This window comes from Meleagris gallopavo, chromosome 16 (genome assembly GCF_000146605.3).
Source record: "Meleagris gallopavo isolate NT-WF06-2002-E0010 breed Aviagen turkey brand Nicholas breeding stock chromosome 16, Turkey_5.1, whole genome shotgun sequence".
In the NCBI taxonomy this organism is placed as follows: Eukaryota; Metazoa; Chordata; class Aves; order Galliformes; family Phasianidae; genus Meleagris; species Meleagris gallopavo.
The window spans coordinates 8,714,176-8,728,872 of NC_015026.2; the positions used below are offsets into that span (position 1 = coordinate 8,714,176).

The following is a 14,697-nucleotide window of genomic DNA, read 5'->3' on the forward strand; positions in this document are numbered from 1 at the left end:
TGAACCTTCCCCCCACCCCCCGAGGAGGACGCGGCCGCACCCCGGACCCGCAGCTCCGGGCAGTGAAGGATGATGCTCGCGGGAAGGCAGGGATGCTCCTGCCGGCGGCTGGCTCTCACCGGAGACAGGTGCGACTGAGAAACTTTGGATGAACAACACCTCTGAGGATGTTCAAACAAACAAACGCAGCGACTTGGCGAAAGTCGATGCTTAAACGTGGTTCCGAAAAGCAGAAGCCCCACCTGCAACATCGCACGGGGCTCAGGGACGGGTGGAAGCTGGAATTTGCGGAGCACGGGGCATTTCGGCAGCGCTGCTGAGGAAATGGATGCTGCTGAGCCGTCTCCTCTGGGGGTGTTCTCGCACTTGGAGGTTAATTTAAGCACTCTCCAGTGGTTTATGGAGGAGCTGCAGCTGTGAGGCAGCAACCGAAGAGCCGCAGCTCTGGCAGAGGCCGTGGGACATGGGGTGGGTGGGACTGAGCCCATATTGATCCGAGTGCGAGACAGAGAGCAGCGCCAAGGGCCCGTTATAAAGCACAAATGTATCAACCCAAAGTAACGAAAAGATCATTTAATTGTAGCAGCTGACGGAAAGCAGCAGGAGGAATAAGAAGTGCCTACCTCTGGGGGACAGACACATCAAATACCTTGATTAGATCTTGCTGGTAACCGTACCCCTATTAATAGTGCCAGGAATGGGTAAAAATAGCCTGCTTGAAGCCTGCTCTTGGGCTAGCAGGCTTTAGCAAATGGAAAATCCATTTCTCCAAAGGGCTCTTTGGTGACAGCAGAGGTGTGGGCTGGGTGTGGGGGTGCGACAGGAGCTGTGACCCCCGGGTATGAGGAGTAGGACCAGAGCTGGCAGAGCACACATCCACCATCCATCAGCTCAGGGCACAGTACCCGAGGCTCTCTCAGAATCACGCAGAGCCAGAACAGAGCAGCATTATGAGGCATTAAGCCTCGGTCCCCCAGGAGCACCTCAGCACTGCCGGTGCACACAGAGCACGCTCGCTTGCATCCTGTGATGGATGAGCACAGCCCCACCTCGCTGTGAGGCAGCGCCTTCTCACGGATACGGCTGTCAAAAACCCACCGCCTATTTCTGAGCTGGCTGCAGATTGCCTGAGCCTGAAGCAGGGGCAGCTATGGCAGCACCTCCCCCAGCTGCAGCCCGACCCACCCCGGTGGGTGCTGGCTTTGCTGGCTATGCAGGATGCGAGCCCTGTGCCTGCTCACACAGCCGCTCTGCATGAAGCCTGCAGGCTGGGGGAACTTTTTCTGCAACCCAACATCCTCAGCACCGATCGCTCCCTGCTGTCTCACTGTTTCTTTTCACCCATCCGTGTTTCCACCTCAAACGGAATTCCACGAAAGTGGCACAAATGGGCAGAACGTGCAGCTCCCCGGGGTCCCACCCGAACACGCTGTGCCACTGGAGGTGTAGGAAGCAAAATGTACCAGAAAGCTGTGAGCTGCATGGCACAGCTGAGCCTGGAAGAGGAGACCTGGAGGGACGCTCGGAAAGGAACAATTGCATCAGCACACGGCTCTGCTTGCTGCTGGAGACAAGGTGTCTGCATCCCAGGGCTGTGCTGCTTCCCAGGGGTCCAAGGGGTTAAAAGATGAGAAGGAAGTGTGTCCCAGAGCTCACAACCCCCAGACCCTCCTGGGCCATGGAGAGGAGTGGATGCCACGTGAGCTCCGTATCTCCACTCTTCAGATTTACCATGTCCTGTTGTCCTGTCCTAGCAAGCACCTGTCCTAGCAAGCACCTGTCCTGTTCTACACAGCACCGGGGACTTTGTGTGTGTGCACACCCCCAGCCCTGCACTCCTGGCTCCCAAACTCCTGCTGTTTCCCCCCAGGCCCCAACTGCTGCCCCACTGCTCCCCAGGATGGAGCCAGCAGGGAGGAACACTGGGCAGGGCAGGTAGGGAGGGCTCTGCTGTAGCTCCCGTGTGTCCCATGGAGAAAAATAGCTGATGAAATCAAGATGCAGGACCTGGGGTTGCTCTTCATTCCCTATACTATTAGCTTGACTCATTTTATTAAATCCCTCTTACGGCTTTTCAAAAGAAGCATGTAATTCACAACGTATAATTTTTCTCAGATGAGATGCAGGGCAGCAGTGGGCTGCTGTGTCTCTGAGCATCAGGGGCTGCTTTTATTTCCTCCCTTCACCCTCCTACTTTTTTTTTTTTGCAACACTTTTCATGTCTCCTGTTTCACCCTTGTGGTTTGATCAATAGAGAGCTGGAAAGCCAGAGATGCCTCAAATCCCCAACTATTATGTGCATAGAATCAAATAATCACCACCAAGGTTGGAAAAAACCTCTAAGATCATCAAGTCCAACCAGCATGGCTCCTGCTGTGGCATCACCTGTGCATGAGACAGCTCTGTGCCCTGCTCTCCTGGCATTCTGCTTCCTCTCCTCCCATCACTTTTTTTTGATGGGCTTCTAATTATCATGACTGGGATGGGACCCAGCTCACAGCTGTGCCATGTGCATGGAGCAGCCAAGCACTGCACAGGGCTCAGCTCCACAGCCCAGGGACAGTGGAAGCATCTGAATCTGTACCCAACTCCAGCAGCACCTGCTCACCTCTGAGGAGCATCAGCCACCCTGGGATTAGAGAGAGAAATGTCACTTGTAATCGGACCTGGGTGGCTCCAGGCCTGGAATATAGGGCACGGGGGAGAGGGAGGCTCAGTGACCCCAGCAGATGCATTGCTGCAGATTTCAGGAGGGTTCCCATGGAAATAGCAGCAGCTGCCAGGGCAATGGGACAAAAATAAAAGGCCTTCAGATGAAAGCAGAGCCCAAGAGGCAGCAATCAGAGATGGGCTCTCCAGGCTGTGGGGCTGCTCAGCACCGGCATCCAGCTGCAGGCAGCCCCTGTGAGGATGAGCCCCATCGCATCCCCTCCTCCGGGGCTCTGATGAAGCAGTCAGTGCCCAACCTGCTCCTGAAAGCCCACGTACTGCTGGGCAGCGCTGTGCTCCTCTCTTCCTTCCAAACCCCAACTCACCCACTGGTGCCAGACCAACTCACAATCCCTGCGTGGCCACACCGATCCTCAGCGCTGGGAAACAGTGCAGGAGCACCTGCAGAGCCCTGAGGCTTCATTCCCCTCTTGTTGCCCACACTGCAAAACTGCCAACTCAGCAAAAATCCCAGCCAGGACCGTGCAGGAAAGATGCGGGGTTGCGGCCGCTGCCATCTCTGCTGATGCGAGAAGCGCTCGCTCGATTGTGAGTTGTGTTTGTTCTCTGTTACTGCCTAATAGTGTTTGTGTTCCACGTAAGGGCTGATAGCCTTTTCTCCCTAAGGTGAGGGAAGTGCAGTGCTGGATGCAAGCAAACACGGCACAGAGGTGATGGGTGGTCCCTGTGGAGTGTGGGGCTCCAGGACTGCTTGCCTGGCTCTGATGTCTCTGAGAACAGCAATCAGGATGCAGCCCAGTGTGCCCTGCAGAGGCGATCCCAGCAGTGCCATGCACTGCGGCGACTTGGGTTTGCGTGGGCAGTTTTCCCTAACAAAACATCCCATGGAGTTTGATGTGTTCCATTCCACATGCATACGGTACCACGTGCGCATGGAGCTCGTGCGAGGTTGGCACAGAAGGGGAATGTGGGGCAGAACCCCGCTGACATGTGACTGAGGGCAGTGCTGCGTGGGGTGAGCGGGGGCACAGAGTGCAGTGGCCGCACTGACCTGGCTGTCCCTGCCCGCCAGCAGTTGTCATTTAACCAGCTCCTCCTTTCCTGGTGTTTGCATTGGAGAAATGCACTGAGCGCAGGGAGTTATCTGCTGTATCTGCACACGGCCTCGTGCCACTTTCCCCCAAGGCTGCAAACAAACTTCTGTGCCAAGCCTGAACATCACAGCACGCCCCGCATGGCACCGGCAGTGTGAAATTGGGCACAGCCCCAGAGACGAGCGGGTGGAGAGAGGGAAGGGCTGGGTGTGAAGCACCCACTGCAGCACTGAGCCCCTGAGCCTTTGGGATGCCATGAGTTTGCAAGGGAGCGTGGCCCCACACTCCCTTCAGTGTGTTTATGGCAGTACACACCATCCTGGGGGGTTTATCCTGGTTGGGGACAGGAGTTGTGCAGCCAGAGCTCCCCATCCTTGTGGTGATCCCTGCACTGGGAGTGAGGCAGCACCAACGCGGCTCTCGCTGTGTTCCCAGTGGAGCAATCCTTCCTAACAAGCACACGGCTCTTCTGCAAACACCGATTTCACCTCCCAACAAATCTGAATTTATTTGCACGAGTGACTTCGAGCCTGGTTTGGCAACTCTGACACGAATGTCTGCACAGTGCAACGGATCCTCTCCTTGCTGCTTGCTATGGCACTGGGCTGCTTTAGCCTCTGTCTATAAACATTCAATGTGGAGGGGATGTGGAAACTTATTTAAAAATAAAACACTATGCCCAAGTCTCTAGGAGGAAGGTCGTCGAGATACCAATAAAAAAATAATCCTTGTGCAATGGCTCAGAAACAGAAGCACAACGTCCCTGAGCCCTGCTGGAGGAAACAGGAAAAGAAAGAAAAAAAGAGAAAGAAACCGACACTTTAATTCCCATTGAGCAATGCTGGAAGGGTGAGTTACAGCCAGGCACGAGCAGGAGGGAATGGGACTGATGTGCTGGGAGAAGTGAAGACCTTCTCCAGAGGGGACGTTGTGATGCTGGGACGAAGCATGGCGTAACTGCAGGATCAGACTCAGCCCATGTCCCCACGGGAGCCGGGAGCATCGCTGATCCCTTCCCTTTAGTTTTTAGTGGCTTTTTTTTCGTCATTTATAGCTTATTTCTCAAACCGTTCTGGGAATCTGTAAACACTGAGTATGGGGCTGTGGCGTCAGCCCCGGGACCTTCTTTCTGGAGCCGGATCCAGCAGCAGGGAGGAGCCCAGGCTGCGTTTCATCCCGGCCGGTGGGGGCAAGGCACTGTGTGGTGGGATGGTGGGCAGGAGCCTCGTGTGGCCGTGGAGAAAGGAGGAGCTGCATGGGGTTGGAGGGGCTGGATGGGGTTTGTCCCTGGGGCCCAGAGAGCCATGGGGCAGTGGGGCACCGGCACCAGGGGACTGCTCACTCTGCTGATGGGGACTGAATCTTTCCATTGGTCTTCCCCACTTCCAGACTGGTTTCTCCATGCTGGGGCTTTGCCATGGGTCAGCTGCCATGTCTCCGTCCTCTCAGGCATTCATATCTATGTGCCCTGCTGTCCCCTGTCTAGGAGCCTTTGCAAATAGCACAGAGATGCTACAGAGCTGTGCAGCAGTGGGAAAGCACGGGGTGGACGAGGAGGTCTCTCTGCTCCGGACGGGTTTATGGTCAGATTTGCAGCGGTTGCCCTTCTTCGTCCCCCTGCAGTTTGAGAGCTGCATGGGCACCACTTTGATCAAGCCATGCCTCTTTGGCAGTATCTGTTTGCTACAGAGGATCAGTGAGCTGTGCCCTCCTTTCCACATCCAGCCTGCAGAGCGAGCAATGAGGTCCAATGTGCTGTCCAAAAAGCACAAAGTGCCCAACGCTGAGGAACGGCCTTCCAATGCACCCCGTCCTTAGCAGCTGTAGGCATGGAGGATCATGCTGCCATGCTGCTGCACGCTCACACCTTGCTTCCAAAAGGCCCCCGGTGCCTCCACCGCTGTTCTGCCCTCCAGGCTGGTGCTGGAGCTGGGTTGCTTCGTCCCTGCAGATCTTCAGCTGTCAGTGTGGGAGGACAGGTCGAGGGGCTGAATGGGGCTCTCCAGCTCCTACGCCGTGCTCACACTGTTCCTCTGATGGCTTCCAAGACTGCAGGGTGCTCAGTTGGCTCATTAGGGGTTGCTGGGCTAATTACTAGGAAACATCTCAGTAGGAAAATGGGCAGATTGGACAGCACGAGGCGCAGCAGGGCACGCTGCATGAGGTGTCCGAGGCACTGCATTGTGAGAGGCAAAGAGCAGAGTCTGGTAAGGACCTCGTGCAGAACCCAGAGCACATGGCACGGCCATTTTGGAAATGTACCTGTCGCTAATTGCTCTTTGCTGCCTTCTGTTTCTGACGGTAGATTTCCTCTGTGAAAGGCCTGTGGGTGCAGGCACAGGAAAAGGGCAAAAGAAGGAGGGAAGAAGATGAAACCATGAGTGCCACACACTCTGGGAAAACCCACCTCCCACCTCCCACCTCCCACAGAGACCTTTCCCAGCGCTTCGGGGACCATTCTGGGCTGTTTCACCCAGGGCTGTTGGACAGCTGTGGGGTGAAATATCAGAGAAAGAAATTAACAAATGCAAAATGTTCTCCTTGCACCCCATCAGATGCCACTATGAGCCCTCTTCCTGCCTTCCTCATTGCTTGCATATAGACAGAATTAGGCATCCGAAAGAGAAAAAAAACATATTTTGGTAAAAATAAGCAAATGCACAAATGTTCCTAGAACTCAGCACATAGTTTCAGAAAGGAATCTGCTCATTATCAAAACAACTGGAAAACAATTCTCTGTTTTCCTTATTCCCCGCTGAATGAATCAGAAAAAACATCTCTGCTTCTGCAGTTCCCCGAAACCTCGGGAGTTAAAGCTGGTAGAAATAATTAGAAGCTCTCCAGTTTTGCAGAACTACTCACCCCTCGTACAGCACTGCAATTGTGTAGGAAATTGCCACTACAGCTGTCAGCAAAAGGCCAGCTGGGCTTGCATGCCTGTTTTGAAAGAGAAGGAAAAGATCAGGTGAGTACATGGGCTTATGCAAGACCTGCTTTAGAAAGTGAAATGAGACGTTAGGCTCCACCAGAGCACTCTCTTGCTCATTAAACAGAAGTGAACAAAAGGTGGATTTTTTTTGTGTGCGTAATGTTAACTGTCTTAGACAGATGTTACTTGGCAAAGACTCTTCCCCAGCCTACTTCGGCAACTTCTTTCAAGTCTGATCCCCTCATGTCTCTGTTCTGAGAGTTTCTGCTTTGATGCTAAGTCCTGAGATTATAAGGCTGCTTAATAGCTGAGCAGCTGCTTACGTACGGCCGTGGCTCCAAGCCAGCGCTATAAGGGAAATGCCTGATGTGCACAGAAATACGGCCACCCGGGGTGCAGGAGGCACCTGGCAGACAGAGCAGCGTATGGTTGTGTAGACATTGAGCTGAGCCATCACAGGTTGAGATGGAAGGGACGGCAAGGATGGGAAGAGATGGAAGGGGTGGATAGAACAGAAGGGATGGTAAGGGGTGGAAGGGATGGTAAGGTTTGGAAGAGATGGCGAAGAATGGCTGGTGAAGGCAGTGGGGTCATTGCTAAGGCCCCAGGATCCCAGCAGTCTCCAAGCCAGGTACCAAGAGCACTCCATGACGCGCAAACTCCCCGCAGAGTCCCAGTCTCAGCTCCCCAGCCAGGAGCATGGCTGTGTCCAGTTCACTGCTTAGCATCAGACTCCCAAACCTCCTTTCTGCATCCTTTGCCTCCAGCTACTGGCTGCACATGCCCTTAATTAGGACACTGCTGCTTGTCTTTAATTGCTGGTTGGAGCTCAGCTCTCTGATGGGGACAGGAGTTGGCTGTCAGCAGAAAAATGTACTTAGCTGGTCCATGGTGAGGATAAATATCTTGCAACCCTCATGCAAGGGGACCAGCCCTCTGGGAAAAAGTGCCTTCAGAGGAGAGACCAAACGACCTGAACCCCACACCACCCAAAGCAGCCATCAGGTAGCACCTGGCCACATCAGTTCCTGGAGAGATGCACACAAATCTTCACTTTTCCACTGCTTCCATTTTACAACAAGGTTTTTTTTTCTCATTAGGAAACATGGGACAACTTCTTCATTCCCAACCTCCAGCTATTACATGCTTAGTCATGTCTCCTCCTTGATTTGTATCAGAGAGAACAAATTTGCATGATTGTTTGTTGACAGCAAGACCTCTAATTGCATCATTTGGCTGCAGTGCCTGCTCTGATTTACACAGCCTGTTGCCATGAGTTAAAGCACTTCCCCTGCCACAGATACACAAGTACACAAGGCCATCTCTAGACAACTAATGCTCCATTTGTCTTTTGGGAAAAACAAGGCTGCTCGATTGGAGCAATAAGAAGCATCTTGGTGTTATAAGCTCGACCTACTTCTTGGGCAGCAGCTCATTTTGTAGCAAGGTCAATGATGAGTCAGCCAGGTAGGTTTTTTGGTCCTGGTAGCAGCCAGGGGCTTTTTTGAGTTTGTCTGTCCCCAGCCCTTGCTGCATCTCCACACTGCTACGGACGTTTTGCAAGAGCAATGCTTGTGTGCTCATATCCTTCCCATCCAGAACTGCTGGTCCTGAGCACTGAACGTGGGATATTTGCTCTTGTAGGCTTGCAGCTCCCATTTTCATGACAAGTGTGGAGGAAACCTCTCCCTGTGCATCCTGTAGGCACAGCAAGGAGCCCCAGCTGCCCTGTGCCCGTTGCTCGCTGTGTGCAGAAGGGGTCAAAGTGCTGCCCGCTGTGTGCTTAGCAGACACATTTGCTTTGTCCAAGGAGCTGCCATTAGTTGAGTCTGGAATATGTGCAATATCCTGGAAAGGAGAAAATAGCAGCTCTGGCCTCATGTGATGCTCTTAATGCCGGAGCCCTAATCACAGGCTGTCTGGGGTGCTGCCAGACTCACTTACATTACGCAGTATGTACCCTTGTGGATGTAAATGAATCAAATCCTTGGGCTCTGATGCCACAGTATGGGGTGTAATATATCACTGAGGGAGGAGAAATATGCTCTACATTTCAGGCCTGTCCAAAACCAGCCAGAAGTTGTGCTCCTCGTGTGCCAACAGCTCAGCTGCACATCCCTGCTGCCAGAACGCTGGCTCTGACCCACATCTCAAAGCCCTGTGGCCCCACGGAGAGCTCAGAAGAGCCCTAGGATCCCCATTACAACTCAGAAACCCAAGCCGAGATCCCGGGGAAGAGAGACAGTCACCATCACAGTGTGCAGGGCTGTGTGGAGCTCCCACAAGACCAGCCGTGCCGTGCCCTGGTGCCACTTTGCACAGCTCCTGCAATTTGTCAACAGCAATTGTTGCTCACGCCTCGCTGCCCTTTATGGTGGCAGCCTTTTAATGAGAAAAAGAGGCAATCATGTTGTTGTCTCGAGCTGCTTCAAGCTTCTTTTGCCCAGGACTGTGGCTAAAGACCGAAGTGAAGTGCACCCAGCATGAAGTTGCTCCGTTGTGGGGGTGAGGGAGGAATTTCTGCAACATAAACAACTCGAGAGGGCTCATCTGGTTGGCAGGGATTCTAGGAAATGGCTCAATTGTAAAATAATACGAATCTCCTTACAAGCTCTCCATCCAAATACCTCCTTGTGGGGTGGCACGTGCGGTTCTGTCCCTCTGTCCCCTGCAGCTCCTGTCCCCCAATACTTGGGCACTGTTTCCCAGGGCTTGGGCCCAACCCAGTTGCCATGGGGCTGCAAGGAAGGCAAAGGGTGCTGTGCAGTGAGCCCTGACTGCTGCAGGGGGGATGTCAAAGTGCAGAACGAACACAAGGCTCAGTGACACAGGCTTTACTGATTAACAGGGGCCAGAAAGCACTGCAATGCTGTGCATGTGGCTGGGAAGGCGAGAAGTGGCAAAGTGCTTTGTTTTCCCACTGATGTATAAGAGAGGTGTCCCACGTGGCAGTGCCTGTGCAAAACACCAGGTGATAAAGTCCAGCAGTACTCTACGGGCTCCCGACACAACCCTGCTGTGGTTTTTACTCCCAGGCAAATAAATAAAATGTGATATCAAATGAAAACCACATAAAACTTATTACACAGAATTGAGTATATTGCTCATTTACTGCTAAATTACAGCCTATTCATTTCCTCCTAAGCAGGCTATTAAGCTGTGTTGTATCACGAGGAGTTTTTCGGAAGTGCTATCACCATGCAGTGGGGGGGAGGTGTGCTGGCTTGTTTTGTTTCTTCCAGAGGTAATTACAGGGTCACACCAATCCCTGGTATCAGTGCCTGGCCCCCGCTGAGCGACACCCGGCATGAATTTGGCCCTGGCTGTTGATTTTTCCACGTGCAGAGCTTGCCAAGGACCCCATTTGGCTGCAGAGCGTTTGCTGATGTTTCCTCTCCCCAGCACTCGGCCGTTATTTATTTTTCGACAATTAATTCCACACGTCTTTTTATGACAGAGAAAGGTTTTGCGTGTGCAAAAATAGTTGGGAAGCGAGAAGCCAGGGCGTGCTGCACTTCCCCTGCTGCTTTACTCCCCAGCTGTGTCACTGCCGTCACCAAACGTTTCTTTGGCCGCTGATCCAAGCCAGCACCTTACCCCCCAAGTACCATGACAGGAGCACATACTCACATGAGGGACCAGCCCAGGTAGACAGCCGTGCTGCCCCAGTACATGGGGTTATCCAGGATGCTGAAGGGGAAGCAGGTCACTTTTGCCTCCATCAGGATGCCAAAGTAATCCCCTGTAGGGTGAACAAAGGGTTTCTCATTAGGCTCCATGAAGTGGGGTGGATCAGCATGCAACGCCATGGGGCATCCCTGCCATGGAGGCAGAGCAACGGCAAACAAAGGGTTTTGCTGCTGACTTTCAGGCTGAGAAAACAGCAGCAAATAGGCTGTGTTTACTCCATCTCCATCAGCTTTTCCGGGAATGGCTCTCTGCCCACCAGGAAGGGTTGTGCATTTGTGCATTGCAGTGAGGCGATGGCAGCTACATTCCTCATCAGGACACAGCTCTCGAGGTCCCAACTGGTTGGTTCTGCTTTTTCATTTGAAAATCGCTCCTCTGAAGCCACTTGATGAGGAAGTGAGTGCACAGGATCAAATACATCTAATGGGGAAATAAGCCCGGTGCACAGTAATGGTGATTCGTGACGGTACAGCTGAGACCGCCGCCACCAAATGCCCCCATTCAGTGCCACTCTTATCTCATAGTTCAGAGAATTTCTCAGAATTTCAGAAAATAGCACCTCTGCCTACAAAACGCTCAATTATCGGCACGATGATGATGATGATAATAGGTGATTTTCATCTGTAATGAGGAAAGCTTTCAAAACTGTCAGCTTCCAACCAGCTTCCTATCAACCTCAGAGCAATCTTTCCGTGACAGGCGAGGAGATGTGTGCAGAGGCATTTTGGGGGAGTGACAGGGCTGGGATGCACAGCTTTGGCTTCTCTTGGGCTTATAATGAGACCACGAAGGCCAGCAAGGACTTTGCTCTGTGTCCTCAGCACAAGACACAGCGTAACCCAGCGAGCAGCCCGTGGCCATGGGTTGTGTCCCCAGCCCATTCCCTGCCCTTGGGCAAATCTCCTCCATCCCTCCCAGTGCCATTGTGCACCGATCACAATACCAGTCTTTCTCGTAGTGCAGTGGGGGTGAGGATTAATGGATGGTGAGAAAGTGCTCGGAAATTCAGATAAAAGGCATGATGGGAGTGCAAAGTATTCAAGGTTATTATTATTACCTGGATCGTGGTGTAATTTCTTTGACCTCACGTGGTGCAAAAACATTTATTTCCAAGGATAAATAGCGCCTGCCCAATTATACAATGCTTTTGGGCTTTAACTACAGGCCACTAAGTGAGATAATTGCCTGGTATTCACACGACGTGTTCTCACAGTCGCTTGGCAATGCGACTCGGAGATTGTTCTGCTAGAAAGCCCCCCCGAAGCCACAGCCCATTGCTGTGCTTTCTTTGTGTCAAAACGTTCATTATCCCCTGCCCGCCCTCGCCTTCGGGTGGAACACTTCGCTCCCCAAAGGGCGCTGGCACCGGGGAGGTTTGCACGAAGTGAATGCGAGCAGCAGCGAGGACCTGCAGACCTTTCATCCTTATATATAGCAGTGCTTCCCACAGCCCCCCGAGGCTGACCCGGAGCTGCTGGCTCCACCGTGACCCACTGATGGAGTCCGGCCAGGCCCAATTTGCTTGAAATCTTGGTCAGTGAAAGGAACTGTGCTTGGGTGCAGACGGATGGGTTCGGGCATGCAGTGCAGCCCTCGGCCCTTGGGAAGTCAAGCACTCATTATTGCCTGTGTCAGAAAATAAGGCAAATGGCTCCAAAATAAATTCCAGCCAGTGCACGGCTGGGAGAAGGGGAGAGAGAAGAGCTGCCAGGGCAATGGGCTGCATCCAGCCACAGCAGAGAATGGGAGTGGCACCACTGGGATCTAATGGGCAGCCCTGATGCAATTTCCTTGTCCTGCCTGCTTCAGCACTCACTGCTTTAAGAAAACCCAAAAGGGAAAGGCCCGATGCTGTCTCAGTCAGTTTATTAAATGCCTGGGAATCTCTTGCTCTCTCAAAACGTCTCTTGAGCTCAGTTGACTGAGAAGATCAGGATGATGTCGTTACCCTCTTCTTGCTGAAGAAGCTCAGTTCTTTGCCACCCGCAGCAAGAAGTGCCAGCGCTGCCCACGCCAGTGCTGTGTGTGCAAAAGTGGTGAGAGCACAGTCCTGAGCCAGACGGCAGCCACGTGAGCCCCCTGAGACCCGCAGACCCCTCCTTGCTGCTGACTCAGTGGGATGAGCACAAGTGCCACTACAGGCCACCAGCACCCAACTCCTCCCTGCTCAGAGCACGGGGCTGTGCCCCTGCTTACGCTGAGCCTGACTCACCGTTTGCTTTCCCCCCGTGGTTCAAGCCCAGTGGGTCCTCGTGGGCAGTGAATCAGGTTTTGCGTAAGCAATCCCAGAGCTGGCTGTGCTTCAGGAGCGCTCAACCAGCTCGAGCTGATGGGTGCTGCCCTGCCCGGCCTCCCGGACACGTCTCCATGCACACAGCATCACTGTGGGTACGTTCTGCCCCGTGGCTGGGGGATAGGGATGCAACACGGCGCCAGGAGCATCGATGTTGAGAGCACAAGTCCAGGAGCACCAGGATCTGTTTTTGGCAGCAGGATCTTGGCCAACTCAACACATTTCTTTGCAACTCAACTTGAAAGCAGGAAGGCTTATTCCCTCCCTCTCTTCTTCCTGGAGACGCGGCAGGAGCTAATTGAATTTGGTTTGTAAAGCACTTGCAAAAAGCACAGCCTAAATGCAGTGTCAAAGCTAGAGCTGTCATTATTCCAGCCAGCGGGAGCTGCCCCTTTCCTCTGGTATTTATTGTTCCTGTCTCTATTTTATTTTTATGAATTCCACACATACTGGCATGTTTCTAAAGTCAACAATGCTAATAGAATTACGCTCTAAATGTGAAAGCAGGCACAGTGGAAAATGCCTTTTGCCATGAAGCGGCAGATAAAAGAATCTGTCAGAGAATGTTGTGTTTATTGCAGAGGGGAAGAGCAAATGAGATTGTGCCTGAGCGCGTGCCGGACGGCTGTGGGCTCAGCACAAGGCTGCTGGATGGCTCCTACTCCTTCATCCTCCTCTTCTTCCTCCTCTTCCCACCGCGCACTGCTGGTGCTGCGCTGACCTGCTCACAGGATCTGCCCTTGGGCTGCCTTCTCTGTAGGACGTTTGATCTCTGAGATAATTAGCTGGTTTCTAACATTTCAGGCTTGATGCAGAAGGTGATTAGACTCGCTGTAGAAAATCACTGCGCGATCATCTCGTGCAAAGTAACAGCACGGCCATGTCATGCTTTGGTATCACAAAGCCAAGACCAAACCTAACGGCACCCTGAAGACAAGGAAGAGGAAATTCACAGGAGATTCTGCCCTACCAAAATCATAGACACAGAATATCTCGAGTTGGGAGGGACCCGCAGGGATGATTAAGTGCAACTCTGGGAGGATTAAATGACCTTTCTGGTTTAGCTGTTGAATTTTTAGTGCTTACCTAGGAAGGTCCCGGTGAATCCCAGTGCTAAGAAGCTGGAGATGACAAACAAGGTCCCTACAGCCATGATGGCCAAGCCTGAGTAATGGGCCCAGTGGCTGTCCAAGCCCTCCAGCTTCGGCTGGCTCTTCATGGCTTCTGTGAAGCTGTCGGAGAGACAACAAGGGCTGTTATAACAGCGACTCATTGCTAACATCACCCCTATGGGAGATGCAGAGCTTTGGGAAAGGATGCTGTTGGGGGAGGGCACTTCTCAGGGTCTCTTTTTCCTCTGAATCTTCTCCAGCTCCCGATGGCAGAAGCCACAAAGTCTGGTGAGCAGCCGGGACTTGCCCCAGGGAAGTTATTTTTACTTGCAACCCTTGATGACTCCTGGAAATATCAGCCCTACTGCACTACAATATCTAAAGATGCCCTTGAATGTAAATGCTGGAGGCTGCAGAACCTCGGCACTGGGAGGGCTGGGAGCAGTCTGCCGGGTTATCTCGTGCTCCCACCCCCGTTCCTCTCCTCCACCAAAATATTTTGCAGCCTTCATGCATTCACCACGTGCCCAGGAGTGATTCATGGCTGCTGGCTGACAGGCAGGAGGAGGATTTGAACACCAAAAGGAAAACACGAGATACATAGATTTTGGAGTGTGAGCACTGCTTCTCACCGAGGCATTTCAGGTCTGACCTTCCCAATACTCATTTGTGAGTGCAATAATTGTGACCTCCCCATCTTAAGCCATCTGAACATCTGCCCAGGAGCAGGGCTTGGCTTCTCACACACCTCCAGTACCCATGTATGCTCACAAACAGGATAACTTCTCGATTAAGAAATACTCATTAATAACAGTGAGATAACAGATCCGCAGTGCTGTATGCAGGATTTCTCCATGTATGTGTGACACACGAGGTAGGAAACTTGGAGGTTTGTTTTTTTTTTTTTTT

At 52.6% G+C, this 14,697-nt stretch overlaps 1 protein-coding gene across 2 annotated transcripts; it reads right to left on the minus strand.

The window, feature by feature from the left end:
• Positions 1-4,564: 4,564 nt before the first annotated feature.
• LOC100543379 (phosphatidylethanolamine N-methyltransferase-like) lies at positions 4,565-14,671 on the minus strand. 2 transcript variants are annotated; one of them, XM_010719582.3, is made up of 5 exons: positions 13,763-14,671; positions 10,324-10,435; positions 6,627-6,701; positions 6,027-6,087; positions 4,565-5,940 (listed from the first exon to the last, which is right to left on the minus strand). In XM_010719582.3, exons 1-4 carry the CDS (start codon positions 13,956-13,958, stop codon positions 6,033-6,035), a joined length of 438 nt encoding a protein of 145 aa, XP_010717884.1. In that variant the 5' UTR covers positions 13,959-14,671; the 3' UTR covers positions 4,565-5,940; positions 6,027-6,032. The 2 variants fall into 2 exon arrangements, with proteins under 2 accessions (XP_010717884.1, XP_010717882.1); XM_010719580.3 differs by having other exon boundaries at positions 4,565-6,087.
• Positions 14,672-14,697: the final 26 nt, after the last annotated feature.

What these genes read in the sequence shown, in the direction of transcription:
- LOC100543379 (XM_010719582.3), bottom strand. Translation starts at nt 13,958, where the DNA reads ATGTTAGCAATGAGTCGCTGTTATAACAGCCCTTGTTGTCTCTCCGAC. An exon ending in ATTCACCGGGACCTTCCTAG is followed by an intron (nt 10,436 to 13,762) that starts GTAAGCACTAAA and finishes TTCACCCTACAG; the next exon opens with GGGATTACTTTGGCATCCTG. An exon ending in TACCTGGGCTGGTCCCTCAT is followed by an intron (nt 6,702 to 10,323) that starts GTGAGTATGTGC and finishes CTTTCAAAACAG; the next exon opens with GCATGCAAGCCCAGCTGGCC.